Genomic DNA, 19,109 nt, shown 5'->3' with positions numbered 1-19,109 from the left:
GCTGTAATTTTTAACGTTGTTGAAAAGAAAAAAAAAGAAAACTTACCAGATTCTTCTTATGGGTAACGAAAATAAATTAAGAACCACAAGCTTACATGCAAACTAATGTGTTTTTGTAGGAACGGAACAATCAATGAGTGTGTGCAGGATCAAAGACTTGACCATCGCGCAAGTTTTTCTTTGTTTTATTTGTCTGTGGTAACAAAAAATAAACCAAAGGAGAAAAATATTTTTGGGTTTTTGAAATCCTGAACAATTAAGGATGTATTAGAACTCTTGCCTTTAAGCAGGAATCATTTATTAGAAGCTGTGGCGCGTTTAATTATTGTCCAGCAATTGAGTTCCCACTGTCTTGCATAACATTTTGACGTTGCGCAGCTGACAATATACTGATAAATAGTCAGTTTATTTGGCGATGGTGTGTTTCGAGTAATTTTCATTTGTCCATGTAAACTAGTAAAGCCAATTTTCGCAGAGTAACAGCTGATCAACAAACCACATTAGATTACGAACTCGGTGACACACTTTACATCGCATTGGACCGGGAAACGTCCCTTTTTCAACTTAATGACAACTGCAAGGTCACGGGGTCAGACCCGGTGTTCGTGTTTGACATTGACCAATGCAAAGCCTTCTATAAGGTAAAACTCGACAGCTGTTTTCATCATTTCTGTTTTCTTTATCGTGCCACTTCTACCAAACATGTCATTTAGTAAAATTGTACAGACAGGCATCACCATGTATCGATACATATTCATTTGGTCCACAGTAATTACGATGCTTTTTAATTGCTGTCAACTGTCAAAAAATTACTGCAGGGGATTGGTGCTTTTTATTGCTGTCAACTTTCAAAAAAAATATTTTTGTTGATTTATTAACAGAATGGGAAGGGGAAGGTGTCGGTGTCTTTCCTGATCTGGAGATTCCTAGCTCCATCCCCTGCAGTAATCCAACGCGACCCTCAAAACAAGCTTAATGTCACTTGTCTGTTCGACTCGGAACTACTTATCTCATCATCCAACGTCCAACCACAATCCGGGTAAGAAGACATCTACGGCACATGCCACGTGCCAACAAAGCGCACGATATCCAAAACATAAACATAATATGTGTCATGTAATGCAAGAGCACATGTAATATACCATATGCTACAAAGCACGCAACATGCCAGCTTTAACATGACACATGTCATTGCATGTGTAAGCACATGGCATATATATTTCTCCACATTTTCGTGAGAAATTTTTATTTTATTATTAGTGCTAGTCAAACCACTCGGCAAATAAACGGTAAAGTCAAAAACAGTAAATGACGTCTATTCATGTGACTAATTCCTCAGGAGCGTGTCCATTTATTTCTTAAACATAGAAGCTTGTTACAGATCCATTGAAATCTCTGCTGAGAATACAGGAAACTTTGACGTTGCTCTAAATCTCTTTACCAACGAATATTTCAACGAGAGCTTGCCCGGGGAAGTCACTGTGCCTAACTACATTGTTGCGCTGTCTTTTGTTATCGGAAGGCGTGACTCCATGCGCCTCCAGACAGCACAGCAGGGGCGATCGCTTGTGTCCTAAAACTGTCTTTAACGCGCCTTTCCTTGCGCTCAAACTCCAAGACGCCAAGAGCTATATAACGAACTCTTTTATTCTACAATATGGCCGATAGATGGCGCTCGAGAATACGGCAGCACGGCAAGTACAAGGGTCAAAAGGCGGTTTCTACAAAAAAAAACGTTCAAATTAAGACAAGGCAACAAAAGTCGAATTTCAATGACATTTACGCTTACCAAACTATTAGAGGACTGGAGTCGTTTAAATTCAAGCGATCAGTAGAAGGTGTAAACACAGCATCTAATAACATCACACATAAACATCACTTAATCACACTAGTGACGGACGGCAAACTTTAAGCAACAATAATCTTACCGGAATAACACAGTTCGGTTCAGAATAACACGGGTTGGACGACGGCGGAATTCACGTCTGAATACAGGTTTCACATAAATTCAAATCCAAAAGTTTAACAACAAGGTTTAACATATGCTTACCGATCACTAAATATTCAAGTCAAACATTGGACGATTCAGTTTCTAAACAGCATAATTTTCCTGTTCGTTACACAAAAAACAAACATAATTGACCAGTTTAAAAAACGCATGCAGACGCTGTAAGTTCCAGTCACTAATAAACACGAGGCGGTCTCGCCTACAAGACGTGATACCAATAAACAATGCCAAAGTTGTGACATCACAATCACCGATAGTGTGACAAACAATGTTGCAGGTGGCACAACACTGCGTCATACACAGGAATCAAGACTACTGGCGGGAAACACAGAAAACATAAACATATGTACAAGGCGATGTAACATACATTTTGCTGAAGTGAAACTTGATGAAATTTCTGCAAGCAACGTGACACATTTTTTCAAAAACAACATCGCCAATCGCGCGTGCATCGCAATGAGGCGATGATTTCTTGTCGAACAGTTTCTGTTGTGAAAACTCAATTCGTCTTCCATCTAGCAGTCCGAGCTGCGAATGCTCGGTGAGGTCGGTGTTAAGCTCTCGTCAGAATCAACGATGCGGCAAAGCTTGGCGATCGGCCGTTGAAGCACACCACCGCTCGTCCGTACAAGCACAGTGCGTACTCTTTGAGATTCGTCGGGATAAGTGCGGACAACACGGCCGATCAACCACTTTGAACGGCATTTGGAATCGTCCACCAGTAGAACGATGTCGTCCTCCTTAAAGTTCGGCTGGCTCTCGTGCCATTTGGAACGAGTAGCAACGGCGGGCAAGTACTCCTGCACAAATCGGCGCCAGAACTGGTCGGCTAGAAACTGTACTTGCCGCCACCGACGTCTTGTGTAGCAGTCCTTCTCATCGGTAATTGTCGTTGGCATATTCGGGGAACTTCTCATCAGCAACAGATGATTCGGTGTCAGCGGCTCTTCATCCCTGTGATCAAACCTCACAGGTATCAGGGGTCTAGAATTGATTATAGCCTCAGCTTGCACAAGCAATGTCTCCAAAGCTTCGTCAGTCATCACTTGGGAGGACGTAATTGAAGACAGGATTCGGCGAACAGACCGTATCATCCGTTCCCATGCACCACCCATGTGGCTCGCAGCAGGGGGATTAAAAGTCCACGACGTTCCTTTCTGGTGGAGAAATTCAGTAATTTGACACTGGTTCCAGGCTCGTAGTGACTCTCGCAGGATGCGCTCTGCGCCAACAAAGTTTGTACCGTTATCGCTGTAGACGTGAACGGGTGCTCCACGGCGCCCGATGAAACGACGAAAAGCAGCAATAAACGAATCGGTAGACAAACTGTGGGCGACTTCCAAGTGTACAGCACGGATTGTAAGACAAGTGAATATGCAGCCGTACCGTTTAATTTCACTGCGCCCTTGTTTCACAAAAAATGGTCCAAAATAATCAATTCCGACATTTGAGAACGGAGGTTCAGCAACACCAAGACGGGCCGGTGGTAGATCAGCCATTATTTGCTGTCCGGGTCTAGCACTGCGACGACGACAGGACAAACATCTTCCAAGAACGCGACGAACTGCAACGCCGCCCTTTGCAATCCAGTATTTTTTTCTAATAGATGTCCAAGTGTGCGCTAAACCAGAGTGTCCTACGCTTTCATGGTGCGCCTGAATCAATAGGTCAGTAAGATGTGAAGAATCAGGCAGAATTGCCGGGTGGCGGGAATTGTAGTCAACAGGAGCCTTTGCTAAGCGCCCTCCAACACGCATGAGTTGATCTTTGAGGATAGGGTTTAGCTTGTACACTGCGGAACTGCAATCGGACCTTTTCGGACAGCCTCGTTGAGTCAAAGACGATAGCAGTGAGCCGAAGTGTTTCCGTTGCACATACTTGACAAGTTCCAATTCAGCATTTTCAAGTTCACACACATCAAGAGCAGTGCGTTTGATTGACTGTCTGATCCCAGGACTCAGATAAGCCTTAAATCTGATCAACCAAGCCACTGCTTTCTTTAGCCGATGCAGATTTGAGTAATGATCGACAATGCGATCAACAGGAAAAGTCGATCTTGAAACATCGACTGCAAAGGACCCAGCAGTCCTTTCGATAAGAGGCTTAAATTCTGCGGGAAGTTCAGGGGTTGGAACTGATTGCACAGGCCAATTTTCTTCAGGCTCAAAAAGGAACGACGGCCCTTTTAACCAACGACATGACCCGACGAAAGATGTGGCAGGTAATCCTCTGGAAGCATCGTCTGCAGGGTTTTCTTTAGTTGGAACGTACCTCCAGCAAGAAACGTCAGTCAACCTCTTAATCTCGGCCAAACGGTTGGCTATAAACACAGGGAAACGTTTCGTAGCGTTACGAATGCTATGTAAAACAGCAGTGGAATCACTCCAGAAGGTTGAACGGGTAATTGGCAAGTCCAGTTCCTTTCTCATCAAGCGATCAAGTTTTGCAGCAAGCACAGCGGCGGTCAATTCAAGTCGCGGGATTGTCGTGGTACTCAGCGGAGCCAGTCTGGATTTTCCAATAAGAAATGAGCATTTGACTGCTCTGTTCCGGTCTTCGATTCGCATGTATGACACAGCGCCGTATGCTAACCTCGAAGCGTCGGCAAAATGATGCAGCTCGTATGTGAGTGGTGCCCTTAAGACCAATGTCTTAAAACAGCGTGGGATGGCAACGTCACGCAAATTCGGAAGGTCGTCGAGCCATTTTTTCCATTGACATGAAACCATTTCAGGAATATCATCATCCCAATCCAACTGCAGTTTACACAATTCCTGCAGTAGCAATTTTGCAGTTAAAACCACAGGAGCAACAAATGCCAGTGGATCGTATAGTGAACTGACAGTCGAGAGAATTCCTCTGCGCGTATGTGGCCTCCTCGGTAGTTCAATTTTGAACCCAAATTCATCATCGAACGCGGACCAATGCACCCCGAGAACTCGTTGCTGCGTCGTGTCGTCAAGGCAGTGTAATTTTACAATCTTCGCACGATCATCCTCGGGAATCGAATCTAAAACCAGAGTTTCGTTAGAAAGCCACTTCGTAAGGCGAAATCCTCCTCTGGATAAAAGATCCTTTAGCTGTTGACGAACAACAATCGCTACATCTGCACTGTCAACAGATGTTAGACAATCATCAACGTAAAAATTACGTAGAACAGTCGAACGAACACGACTGTCGAAGTCACTGCCAAATTCTTCCGCAGTTTGTCTTAAACAGAAAGAAGCGCAGCTAGGGGACGATGTCGCGCCAAACAAGTGCACTTTCATCCGATGAGGTGTCGGGGAGCAGCTCAAATTCCCATCAGGCCACCACAGGAAACGGAGAGCATCGCGATCAGTGGGTTCCACGCGCACCTGATGGAACATTGCCTCAATGTCGGCAATTAGGGCAACGGGATGTGTTCGAAAACGGGTCAGAACTCCTACCAAGTTATTCACTAAGTCAGGACCCTGCATAAGACTGTCATTAAGGGAGACTCCTTTACTCTGAGCAGCACAGTCGAAAACAACACGCAGCTTGTCCGGCTTATGGGGATTAAACACGGGATGGTGTGGTAAATACCAGATGTGCTTGCCAATAGATATTTCCTTTTCAGGGACCTCTTCCGCATAGCCCCTTGATATGTAGGTCTGCACTGTATCTACATACCTTTTACAGAGGTCTTCGTTGCGCAACAACCGTCCTTTTAAACTGGCCAGACGTTTGTCAGCCATTGTGCGGCTGGCTGGTAGCGTTTCTACCCCAGCCTTCCACGGCAACGGAAGTTGAAAATGATCATCGCGGTGTTTGACAGACCTTTTCATTAAGTCGTATGCCATCCGATCTTCTCTGGATGTAGGCGCATCGAATACCGAGGTCCCGTCACTAAATTCGTTTTCCCACAGACACTTGACCTCCTGTTGGTGCATGACCCGAGCCACTTTCATGTATCGAACGTGAGCCTCATCTGTAGCGGACGAATCAAATGTAGGGCCAAAGAGTGACCAGCCAAGAGGGGTTTTTACAGCACACGGACACCCCTGTGGGTCTGAACGCGTACACAGCACGTTAAAGGCTGCAGGAACATCAGCGCCTATGAGAATCGTGACTGTTCCTCCTTCCAAATGAGGCAGGTTTAGATATTTTAATATTTGTGAAGAACATTTGGCGTAGGGAAGCAATTTGGCGATACAGGAATTTTATCAATAGACAGAACTTCGTTAAGGACCAGAGGCTTTCCTCCACCAAGCGGAGTAACAGTGAAAGAGATCGTGGAACCTTGATACACTCTAGATTGATCGGTAAGCGTGCTTAAGCATATTTTTCGACCCTTACACTGTAGGCCGAGTTTGTCAATTAGTCGTTGTTCGCAAAATGTTGAAGTAGACCCTTGATCAATGAAGGCATACGTATTTACCTCGATACCGTTATGTCTGACCGTCACCGGCACGACGTTGAGGTAGACTCCGCAGTTATTGGTGGACGCCTTCATACTAGAAACCGTTTGGGTAGTCGTTTCCATGACAGGGTTCTCAGCATTTCCGACGACCTGTTTCCTTTGAAATGCACCATGCAGCTTCGTATGATGAAAGGTGCTAATGCAACCTTCAACGGAGCACGATTCTCGACAGGGACAATTCCCGCAACGATGCCCTGAACAGAGACATTTGAAACAAAGGCCATTAGAGGTTACAACCTCGCGACGTTTTTGTAAGGTCATTTTGTCGAAGTCCGGGCACGTTGACAAATCATGTGACAGTTTACAACAGACACAACACGGAGCGGGAACAGGTGGTGTGTCAGAACGTGCCCTATTAAACTTTGATGATGAGACGTTGCACGTAGCGGCTCTTGAACTCCGTTTTGGCTCGATTGGCGTTTTTTCGCGCACGACTTCGTAGACCGCTTCGGACCCAAACAGTGAATTGGCCACACGGGCGCACCGCACAACGAAACTTGTAAACACAAGGTATCCAGCTTGTCTCCCGGTTTCCTCAAGCACCTGGAAAGAGTGTTCCACCCATCTCTCTCGATACTGAAATGGAAGTTTCCGGATGAGTTGCTTCAACGTATCTAGTGAGTTTAAACTTGCGAACTCTTGGATGTCTTCCAGAGAACTACGGCATTTTTCAAGCAAGTCAGAAAAATCCATAAGTTCCTTTGGTCGACCTTGTCTAACGGGCGGAAAAAGCTTTAACCGGCGTTCGCAAGCATTGGCAACAATATGTGGTTGACCGTAATCATAATGCAGTCGGGAACGCGCCTTTGAGTAACCAGAGACTGTATCCTTGCTGTAGATTTCGAGCTTGTCTGCAACAGAATCTTCACAGTATTGGAGCAAGCAAACCAGTCGCGATTCTTCAGATTTTGTTCTGCGGTGAACATGCGACTCAATGGCTCGAACAAACGACCAGTAGTTCAACGGGTCGCCGTCGAACTTCTTGATGGCCGGCTGAGGCAGGACTATTTGTTGTTGAACGAAATCGGTGTCGGGAGCACATCGAGGCGGGGAAGAAGCACGCGGTTTGTTCATGTATGGAGGATAGGGGTCGGAATCGGTACGCGACCTTTCGACAGGTGGAACAACAGCAGGAGCGAGTATAGGCTTTATATCCATTTTCGAAATTTGCGGGCGTGACATTTTTACGGGATTTGTCGGAGTCTGGGCCACAGCGGATGACCGTGGTGGAGAATACACGGGCTCCCTGGAACAATTGCCAAGTGACGCAACCGGTGGCGACAAGTCATTAATCTGTGGTTTGTGGACGACCGGTCTACCTTCGTTCTCCAACTCCTCGTCCCAAGCAAGGACCTCAGCTTCGGCCAACGCGACTTCATTGTCCCTATTTTTTATTCTTCGTTTGGCATCGATTGCGGCCTGCTGCTTAGCGAAAGCGGCTTGCATGTCAGCTTGTTGGGTCTCTAAGGCGACATCTTCGTCGAGTTGCTGGCTCGACAAGCGAGCTACGCGCATCCGTACCCTGGCCGCTTTTCGGCAACTTTCCGTCGAACCGGACGTTCGAGTACTTGCCGAACCGAGATGGGAGCTGGACGTGTAACTCGATCGAGTTTCGTGGCGACCCATGGATTTCTCGACGTTTACGAACCATTCCTGTACACGGGAATCCAGTTCACGTTTATCCTGTTGACATGCCCGTCGTGCTTGAGACATGGCTTCGTTACCTTCCTCAAAAGGGGCATACGCGGCGACGAGATCGCTGAAGGTTCTTTCAATCACTAGAACAAACTCCTTTACGAGGGTGACATTTTCGGTTTTTAGCATTAATTCTTCAATTCGCAAACAAGCTTGTTGCCAAGCGTATGAACAACTGGAAATTTTGTCCTTGTCAGTGATTTCGACAGTGGAAAGTGAGTCATGTGACTCAGGCGCAGGAATGGCGCCTTTATGAGTTTCCATTGTGAAGTTTTCCAAGCTTGACGTCGATCAACAAGCCGTGGGTGTTCAAGTGTCCAGAAGTTTGAAACGATGTTGCGCTGTCTTTTGTTATCGGAAGGCGTGACTCCATGCGCCTCCAGACAGCACAGCAGGGGCGATCGCTTGTGTCCTAAAACTGTCTTTAACGCGCCTTTCCTTGCGCTCAAACTCCAAGACGCCAAGAGCTATATAACGAACTCTTTTATTCTACAATATGGCCGATAGATGGCGCTCGAGAGTACGACAGCACGGCAAGTACAAGGGTCAAAAGGCGGTTTCTACAAAAAAAAAACGTTCAAATTAAGACAAGGCAACAAAAGTCGAATTTCAATGACATTTACGCTTACCAAACTATTAGAGGACTGGAGTCGTTTAAATTCAAGCGATCAGTAGAAGGTGTAAACACAGCATCTAATAACATCACACATAAACATCACTTAATCACACTAGTGACGGACGGCAAACTTTAAGCAACAACAATCTTACCGGAATAACACAGTTCGGTTCAGAATAACACGGGTTGGACGACGGCGGAATTCACGTCTGAATACAGGTTTCACATAAATTCAAATCCAAAAGTTTAACAACAAGGTTTAACATATGCTTACCGATCACTAAATATTCAAGTCAAACATTGGACGATTCAGTTTCTAAACAGCATAATTTTCCTGTTCGTTACACAAAAAACAAACATAATTGACCAGTTTAAAAAACGCATGCAGACGCTGTAAGTTCCAGTCACTAATAAACACGAGGCGGTCTCGCCTACAAGACGTGATACCAATAAACAATGCCAAAGTTGTGACATCACAATCACCGATAGTGTGACAAACAATGTTGCAGGTGGCACAACACTGCGTCATACACAGGAATCAAGACTACTGGCGGGAAACACAGAAAACATAAACATATGTACAAGGCGATGTAACATACATTTTGCTGAAGTGAAACTTGATGAAATTTCTGCAAGCAACGATGACTTCATTGTCCAGGTAAAAACAAAAGCATTAAGGTAACAAAGGTTGCTAAATGTTAGTTCGTGTTTCATAAAAAATGCACATTACACTTGTTGCATTACAGTAAGCATCTTTTAGGTGCTATAGAGTTTCTACATTTGATTTATTTACCATTTTGTATACAGCTTGAAGAATGTTGGGCGACACGCGTTGAAAACTCCAGTGGTTTGCCGAACTACCCGGTTGTAGGAAGCGGGTAAGCTTTACTTTGATTGAATTTGTACTGTGTGCTCTTGTTTTTTCTGAAATTAAACGGCACATATTAATTTGAGTCAATATTATTAGATGTGTTTCTCCACCCAGTGGAGGCGAGTCTGCCGACTCGATGTTGATACGGAATTACGAATCCAACTTTGCAACGTTCAAGCTGATGAGCTTTGTGTGGACAAACTTTACCGACGCAGAACAATTTATCTATACATCCACTGCGACGTGACCGTCTGTCAAAACTCAACTGGACAATGCCCTGGACAGGTGAGTTGAATTTGTTTCTTGTGCTAGGCTTAGAATATGTCCGCCGTCGAGCTGCTTGCATCATTGCAATTATGTTTAATTTATTTATTCTTCAATAAGTTTGCTTTAGTTGAAATTAACAGAGAAAAAACGGGATACATGAGTTTTTTTATATTGCATTTAACTTCCTGATCTATCCTTAATAATATTTATATTCATGAAAAAATTTATTAATATTAAACTTATTTGCAGATGTGTGGTGGGAAAAAAAGACGATCTGTTGACAACAATGGACGCAATCAACGAGTTTCTGCAGGACCAGTGCACATTTTACAAACTAGCAAGTATTTGCTTATGCAAGGTAACAACACAATAAGCAAACTCATCTTTCCTACATATTAACTTAGTTCAGGACCAAATACTTTAGTTGCCTATATTTCAACTACTCAAATTATTGTATTTATCAACGAAAACCCTTGGGGAAATATGCTATTTACTTAAGCTATATTATGCTTCAATTATCAAAGATTTCGCCTTTTTTTATGAATGAAACTACTGCGCTTTAAAGTGAATTGGTTTGTTTTTGTTTTTATTTAATCCTGGATAGGCCGGCAACGCCTGAATGCGTTAACTCACAGTGAGTCCACGGTCGAGCTGCCAGAGTTGTTGCAACTCAGTTGAATATGTATTATTTGAGACTTTTAGCGTAGGGGACGTTAATGTAGTGTCATCCGTCGGGTTTTATTGGGTTGGATCAATGCCAATTCAGTATTTTGCCCAGAAAAAAACGCAAGCTGCCAAGTCAGGATTAGAACCCACGTGCTATTATACACAAGTCGGTTTTGCTTACAACTCGACCATCTTGGCAAACTTATGCATGCACTGACTCCTAAAGTTGATTGCTCGTTTTTTAAGCTGCATATAAGAATCAGACTCGACATTGCCTTAACCAGAAAACAAAATTAAAGTTGCAATAAAAACGAAAAACTTAATACTGAACGGTGGTATGCGGTGGGTTCGAATTCCACCATCAACAGGTTCTTTAATCTCAAGTGTATTGATAATTGTCTGGAGTCGGCTTTAAATCTCTTGCAAGCTTGGCGTACTTCAAAGTATATATAAGAGTGTTATTATTTTTAGTCTGTATGATGTGTTAAGTTCAAGTTTCAGTAAAATATGCTCTCGCACCCATATATATCTAAGTTAAACATTCTATTATTCACAGACAATGCAGTAGACAGAGATGAAGTAAATGAAGCAGCTCAAAATATCTTCCTACTTGTGATGTTTGTTCTTCTGGCTGCTCTAATTATAATTAATTATCGGAGCTGGTTACCTTGTGTGGGTCAAAATTAGCCAAGATCCAAAATCTAAACAAATTGGCATGTAGATGAAATTTCTCAAATACTCAACATTTTATGGCTTTTTGTTGACACAAAAACGCCTATAAAATACAATAAAGTTTTGAATTTGTCTTATAAACAACATTTTTTTCAGCGTTTTATTTTGAAATTCGTTGACGTAAATTTTCCAGGCGCATTAAAACTAACTTTTACACAACATGCAACATTTCATGTTAATTGTTGTCAGGAAATTATCTTGTCAAAGTGTTTTGTGCTTTTATGGCTGTAGAACAATATAATCGGATGCAATTACATCTGTGGCTGTGTTGATTATATGACTACCGAATTTACAGTCGTGTATTGTTAGGTTCAAGAAATCAGTTTAGAGTATCATCTGCAACCTAAATAAAATGTGATAGGAAGTTTCAAACAGCCCAGAAGACTGTTGGCAATTAGCAGAAATTTCCTGTTTACATAATTTGACTTCCTCGCGAGGGTTGAGCTGTCAAGTCGAAACGAGCTTTTTTTGAAAAACAATTTCCAATTTGCACCATTTACAATTAACACTTGATAAAACATTCACAGTCAACATAGATTTTTTTTGTAAAAACAGTTAGTTAAAAAGCATTTAAAATTGTTGTTTAATACAGGTTAATAGTAAAAATTTAAGTGGATGTAATAAACTTGGTTTGCACGATGACAAAGTACGATGTCAAAATCGAATTTATGGGCGACTCAATGCCTCCACCTAGTGTATCTGTTTTTAACAGTTGTTCAGTTTCGTAGTCAAACCAACCTACTGAAAACATTTAAAATCTTTAAAACAAATACTCAAAAGACAAATGCTCCTGTAGATAGTTGTGAAGGAGACATTTAAAATGAATTTAGTTCTTTAATTAAACTTTAAATTCAACGTGTTAGTTTTTATGGTCACTTCGGTTGTTACATCTTTACTTATTGAATTGTTAAATTGTTGATTTACATTAATTGGACCGCCACTTTGGACCAATTAAGTGACCGAGTTAAGAGAACACCTTTAGTCTAGAAAATTTTTCTTTATTTGGTAGAACAAAATGTAATAGCATATTTGCAAGGTATGGCTAGCGCGAACAGCGCTCCATGGCCAAATCTACTTTTGCTTGATACGGCATTGTCAATTGTTTAGATAATACAAAAAGTTGAACGCTAACATGGTGTGCTGCTTCTTCTGCTGGAGGTCCATTAGGGTCGAAATTGTCAAATGCAACTCGAGCTGACAAATGTAGCGTTTGCTTTGTCACATAACAAAGTGTACTCTGACTAAATAGACAGAAAATCCAAAACTAAAATTTCCTACCTGGGTTTTGTGGTGGTCGATTTAAGATTGGGCGATTTTGTTCCAATTGAAACCGGGTCTAAAGAAAGCCTATTGAGGTTTGACTTTTGATATTCACTGTGATACACTTACATTAAAATTTTTAGAAATATCTCTTTTCAGTCTACAATACAAGTTTACAAATCCATCCGTCGCTTATTCGTGCTTCAAAGTATAGCGCAAATATTGTAGGTAACATCAGTTAAATATTATTGTCTTTTTTATGTATCATATTGCCATTAAATCTTTGTTTATTGTATTTTTTTCTCGTGACTGCATGCCGTTGTCTTTTAACGCGAAAGAAAAAAGAAAAAGAAAATCGTCCTGTGACCTAGTTATCTTCCAACAGACTTGTATTTTTTGATACAGAACATAAATTACAGTACATAAATTCTACACAACATAAATTCTCTACTTACCGTCACTCTAGATTCCTAAAAGGAGCAAAACACGCAATGATCAAAACAAAATTTCTGTTGCGGGTTTGTAAAGGTCAGCAAATATAAAACTGGTGACCAAATAGACAACAAACATTTACCGGAGGTTATTAGTCCCAATCATACTTTTTTGTCATATTCTTCTTTGAATTTAACTTTATATCTCAACAGTGTTGCATGTTTTAAAGCATATTTTTAACGTATTTTTTACTTACCCTCTACGTATTTTTTAACGTATTTTTTACATATGTCCCGAATTTCTCATCTGAACACAACATAACACAGTGGGGGGCATTTATTAGGGGTTTATGTAGAATTCAACACGTCTTTTTTGCAGTTAATTTGGTTGAACATGAACATACATTTAAAATACAAAAACCACCGAATTTCAGCTAATTATTTTTTGACGAATATTTTTTTCAACATTCGGTTTTCTCGGTTGAGTGGTTCACAACAAAATTGGTATGATAGAAATGTTTTAACAAACGAGCCATTTCGTTTTTTGTTGGATACTTATATTTGGATCATATAACTTATGTTCGATTTAGGACATTCACTTCAATGCCACAAAAGCTTTAGGTTTAACAATGTTTCTACCGCATATTATTTTCGTTTCCCACCAAAACTCTGGTCTAAATTTTTGGTTCTATGCCAAAACAATTTAATCTTTTACATCAAAATTCTGGAAACCCTCAACAACAAAAAAACATTCGGATATTTACCATTGAGTGGAAGGCTTGGCAAATGCAAACGTTTACACTAAAGACAATTTAAATTTGTGGGAAAAACATTCAGCGTGCATTAACTCGATCATGTTTCTAAGAAAACGAAAATTGGTTGGTGCAGAAATCGTACCATGTTCATACACTGGAATAAAACATGGTATTAACGCTTATATTAGAAAGTTTTGTGCTTCGCGAGTTGCTTGTAAACTGTCAGAAATGTTCTTCCACATGTAATGAAAGTTCATGATCAAAGTCGTGTTTTCTATTGTATGGTTTCTATTTGATTGAAATCATTGGATCGTGACACAAATCATAGGTTGCATGTTTTTTTGTTTGGTAGATTGTATGTTCTACCAACACCCATTCTTTGATGAGTTTTAACTCAATCGTGGCAATTTATATTATGTTTTCTGATTTTCTACAAAAGTGGAATGGGAATTGGTATAAAAAAGAAATTTAATATTGTAAATGCTGATTATTTTTCTGTATTGCTATACAGAATATTTGTTGCCGCATTAGAATGTACAGTCGTTTCCTGGCAGATCTTTACTTTTATGTAAATGCACCCACTTTTTTTACTTTTTATGATATGTTTCCAACAATCGTAAATAAAACAAGTATTTTATGACAAAGGGTAATTGCTTAAAATAATTTTATACCGTTACCATGGATGATTGTTTTGGTAATTTAATAAGCAACGTAGGACCTCGCAGTATTAAATTTTACTTGTTCATTATTATACGTGAAGGTGGAATGAAAACAAATGAAGCATGATTGTTAATTATTAGTGTCATTATTTTAATTTCTTTACCGGTTCTACTTCAACACTTTCGGTACCAGCATTCGCAATGATGATTGGTTGTTCCACTTGATCGTTTAAAGTTAATTTCACCGTTTTCTTTTTCTCTATATTACAAAAAAAGTTTACTTTTTAATGCTTACATTAACCAAAGTTTTGCTTTTCAATAAACAACTTTTGATCATATAGAATGTGTTCAACTTATTGCGAACAACATGAGAATATACTGACTTTGTTTGGTTGATTCCTCCATATCTTCCAAAGCTTCTTGTATTTGCGATCGTTTTGAAAAACATGCAGCCATAATTTAATTCAAAAGACTAAATAAAGTGAACACTAATACGCAATAAATGACTTTGCCAATATGGTGTTGGCTATTTAGGTTTTGTAGTTAATTCCTGAAAAGTCAAAAAGTTGAAAATTTGAAACACGATAAAATCCCAGACCGAAACTTAATGACAAAGTTACAAAATCAACTTCAGCAAAAAATACGCCTGCAAAGAAACCTTGAACTGTAAAGCTCGCAAACAAAATGCTTCATACATTGTAAGCACAAGAACTGAATTGTTGCGATAGTGTTTCAAGTAGGGTTGGGCATTTGACCGGTCAAATAAAATCTGGTTAATTGACCGGTCAAATACTTGTCAAATAGGTCAAAAATGGGTCAAATACTGTACACATTATTAAATTGCAATTTTAGTTTTAATATATAACTTACATCAGATTAACATTTAGTGTTTGGTACAGGATCTATCCCGCAAGTAGTAGGCATCTTTTTTGTCGACGACCACTGATTATGTATAAAATTATATGTAAGAATAAATGACGCAGTGCTTTCTAATGAAAATCAGTCAACAAAGTTGTTAAACGATATATATTTCACCCCAAAGGGCATCTTCAGTCGTTCTGTGAAACAATGGGTGCAAAAGTAAAACAAACCAAGCAATGAACTAATTCCATATTAAACACACCAAAGAGAAACGGCAACCTGCTACAAGCTCTTGCTAACTATGCAAGATCTGCAACAGAACTTCGCCTAAGCTACGCGAAAGGCACACACTGCAACAAGCGATATGGGAACAGTGCAAACCAGTTAAAAAATAAGGAAAAGCGGAGAGACGATGTAACCGTCTAGTCCAGAGGCAACGAAAAAACCCTGAAGTTGGCAAACAAACAACCCAGTCCAAATGAAATCGGGTGCTAAACCGGTTTTTTGTTTGGCCGATGTGTTGTTCTTTACACATGCTGCAAGTGGCCGCATACACACCATAGTTTTTGCAGTCCATCAGTACCTGTTTTAATCTAATATCTTTGCCGCGTGTGGCAAAATTACACTGCTCATACACCATCGCCATATGTACGCCATGGTTTCCACACAACGCGCACTTTTTGCATGGACCCGATTGGCCGTTGGCAACCTGTTTCATACGTCCATGTGCCAAGCCTCTGTAGTTGGTAAGAACATTCCCGATGGTTAAAACATTTTTGTGAACGATTTTAGCGAGCGGTTGTAGATTCCTTTCTTTCGTGGTTAACGTGAGAAGCCTAGAAAGAGTTCGCGAGAAGTGCCATCGTTCCGGTTTTTCTGCATTAATTACGGAGCAATGTAAGAGAATGGGTACAGCGTTTCGCGCCGCCTAAAGAAAAAAAAACAGACCAACATAGAATAGCTTGGGCTACATCGTTTCCACGGCTTCTCACGTTAACCACGAAAGAAAGGAATCTACAGGTTTAACTACAAAAATGACTGAGATTTAACTGCAAAACTCGGTTATCCTGTTAAAGTCGTAATTTATGCTGTTACGCTGTTGCCCATTCATGACTAAAAAGGAAAATACAAAAGCTTGATGTGTACGTACTTTATCGCAATAACTTATCCACAAAAATATAGTCATGACAATTATAAGCTAAATATATAGCTACAAACAGTTTTTTGATCAACTATAACAGGGGTGACCAACCCGCGGCTCGATTGTTTTGGCATTGATTTCAAATGAACAAAACACATCTATATTGGCTTTGAAAGCCGTTATTAATACAGGAGTATGCCCTAAAATGTTATTCCTTAGGGTTATTAGAAATAATTTACCCGTTCCAACAACCAATAAGCAAGTCCAAGAAAATTTACCACATTTGATTTTAAAAATAAAAAATAGTATTTGACTGGTCAAATAAAGTGCAGTCAATTGGCCAGTCAATTGACCGTATTTGACCGGTCAATTGACCAGCTTGCCAACCCTAGTTTTAAGTGCCCTAACTCAATCCGCAAATACTTTGTAGTGCGACCAACATTTTTGTTATCGTGATGGGCGTCTTTGGCGCTTTTCATCCAGTATTAGTAATACAAGTGTTAAGAAAGGATTTTTGTTTATTGATTGCGATGTCGGTTGCTTTGCCAAATATACATTGCGAAATACCGGGACAAACCCCATCAAAATAAGCTGTAGAGAGAGTTCCAACGACGTTCAGAGGTTCCAACGACATTACTAGAATTGAGCGCAATTTAAAGGTAAAAAGTCATACGGCCCGCCGAGACTCATCAAATCATTGTTTTGGCCCGTTGCATGCAAAAGGTTGCCGCCCCTTGCCCTACTACGAAGCTGACATATGCAGCATGCAGCATGCAACGGTGCTCGAGATTCGACTTTGTCGGAATTTCCACTGAGCCTGCGTTACTCAGTTTGTAGAGCGCGATTCCCGGAATGAGTCATGACGTGGGTTCGAATCCCAATGCAGGCTAGAATTTTCTACCTAAGGCCTTGTCATATGTGAATGTATGGGATACCGGCTGATTAGGCCTGGCGTACTATGATTTATCGATAATTATGCCATTATCGCTGCTCTACATCGACGCTTCAGTGTTGATCCCAGTTTGAATGCATTTATGTTACGATAACTTCAAATTTGTGCTAACTTCTTGACCATAAACATTTTTCTTATTAGGTAAGCATTAATATTAACCTATTCGCAGACATGTGGAGGTGTGGGACGACGATCTGTTGATAACAATGGACGCAACCAACGACTTTCTGCAAGACCAGTTCACATTTTGCAAACCAGCAAATATTTGCTTGTGCAAGGTAACAACACAATAAGTATCTTTTCGTACGCTTTAACTTATTTCAGTAACTACTACTGCAGTTGCTTGTGTTTTCACAAAGCAAATTATGGTATTGATCAAGTCAAACCTATTGGGACTTGTCGTTTAGACTGGATTAGAACCCGCGATTTTTCGAATACAAGTCTGTCGCCCAAACACATTTAACGAAATTAAATATTAACTTGTTTGGCTTGACTTCTAAAGTCGGATTTGTGTTTCGCTTTCTTACACAGTTCATAAGAAATAGACTCGGCTATGCCTTAACCAGGAAATAGAAATTAAAGTTTCTACCAAAATACAAAACATTTATTTAAAAAATATTAATATAATAAATAATATTATTTTGTGGGTTCGAATCCCACCATCGGCTGATTTTAGTCTATGTCTTGTCGCAATGAAATGCATTGATAATAAATCTCTTGCAAGCTTACATCGAAGTATATATAAGAGTGGTATTTTTTAGTCTGTTGGATGAGCTAAGCTCCAGTAAAATATGCTCTCGCACCCATATATATATAAGTTAAACATTTTTTTATCGCAGACACTCCAAGAGACCGAGATGAAGTAAATGAAGCAGCTGAGGACATCTTCCAACTTGTGATGTTTGTTCCTCTGGCTGCTGTATTTATCGGAGCTGGTTACCTTTTATGCGGCAAAAATGCCCAAGGTCCAAAACATAAACAAATTTGTCTGTAGACGAAACTTAAAATTGTATTGTTTCTGTCGACTTATAAACGCTTAAAAATACTACAAATTTTTACATTTATCCTTTTTACATTTAACAGTTTAAGCTATCTATTACAGAACATGCAACATTAACTATCTATTACAGAACATGCAACATTTTTTACTTTGTTGTTGTCAAAAATATACCTTGTCAAAGACTTCTGTTACTGTAGAACAATATAATCGGATGCAATTGAAACTGTGTGTGTTCATTTTGAGCCTTACAAGAGTTAAATGGTTTCTGTTTCAATGAGGAAGTTTATGGTAACATAAGTATCCTATTTAAAATACAAGATAGAACATTAGAAAGTTTAGAAAATTGTGTAGATTTTCGTAACTCTAGTTTTACATGAACAGCAAAGACATTTTTTATTTGCTTTAAGGGCAATAAACTGCGCCCAACGCGCAGTCGTTTAATATACATATCTTCACCTAATTCGGCCAATACTTAAAGATACAAAAGAATTGTAATGTTTTTCTGTAGTTGTCTTGTAACAAATCTCAGTGCATCTGCCCTATATACCGATAGATGGCGCAAAGAGCATTTGTAAATATTCAAAGTAGATTGTATGAAAGCGCTGATGGCTAGGGCGATTAGGGTTGGGGTGAGGTTTTATAATAAAAAATAAATTTAACCTGTAAACATAGTTCTCATGTTAAATTTAATTCGTAACTCTATCCCAGTCCTTCTGCTTATTTAAATAACTGTGCTCTTAACACCACCAATTAC

At 40.2% G+C, this 19,109-nt stretch overlaps 2 protein-coding genes across 4 annotated transcripts in view; one reads left to right on the top strand and one right to left on the bottom strand.

Moving 5' to 3' along the window:
• The window catches only part of LOC145217636 (uncharacterized), a 33,392-nt gene extending 15,830 nt beyond the window's left edge, over positions 1-17,562 (top strand). The window contains exons 10-13 of one of the 2 annotated variants that reach the window (XR_013857449.1): positions 9,568-9,638; positions 9,728-9,916; positions 10,148-10,256; positions 11,121-11,391. Coding sequence is in view for 1 of the 2 variants with exons in the window: in XM_080084936.1 (XP_079941062.1) it covers positions 9,568-9,638; positions 9,728-9,878 (222 nt within the window). In the remaining variant the exon portion in view is untranslated. Of the gene's footprint in view, positions 1-9,567; positions 9,639-9,727; positions 9,917-10,147; positions 10,257-11,120; positions 11,392-17,524 lie in introns of those variants that run through there. The other variant, XM_080084936.1, reaches the window with a different exon arrangement.
• On the bottom strand, positions 1,843-6,379 carry LOC145217635 (uncharacterized). 2 transcript variants are annotated; one of them, XM_080084934.1, is made up of 3 exons: positions 4,392-6,379; positions 2,051-4,328; positions 1,843-1,985 (listed from the first exon to the last, which is right to left on the bottom strand). In XM_080084934.1, the coding sequence occupies exons 1-2, from the start codon at positions 5,935-5,937 to the stop codon at positions 2,524-2,526; spliced, it is 3,351 nt and encodes a 1,116-aa protein (XP_079941060.1). In that variant the 5' UTR covers positions 5,938-6,379; the 3' UTR covers positions 1,843-1,985; positions 2,051-2,523. The 2 variants fall into 2 exon arrangements, with proteins under 2 accessions (XP_079941060.1, XP_079941059.1); XM_080084933.1 differs by having other exon boundaries at positions 2,051-6,379.
• Positions 17,563-19,109: the final 1,547 nt, after the last annotated feature.

Source organism: Phallusia mammillata, chromosome 3 (assembly GCF_965637545.1).
Source record: "Phallusia mammillata chromosome 3, kaPhaMamm4.hap1.1, whole genome shotgun sequence".
Lineage (NCBI taxonomy): Eukaryota > Metazoa > Chordata > Ascidiacea > Phlebobranchia > Ascidiidae > Phallusia > Phallusia mammillata.
The sequence above is the reverse complement of the archived record's forward strand: the minus strand, read 5'-3'. Positions and strand labels throughout refer to the sequence as shown.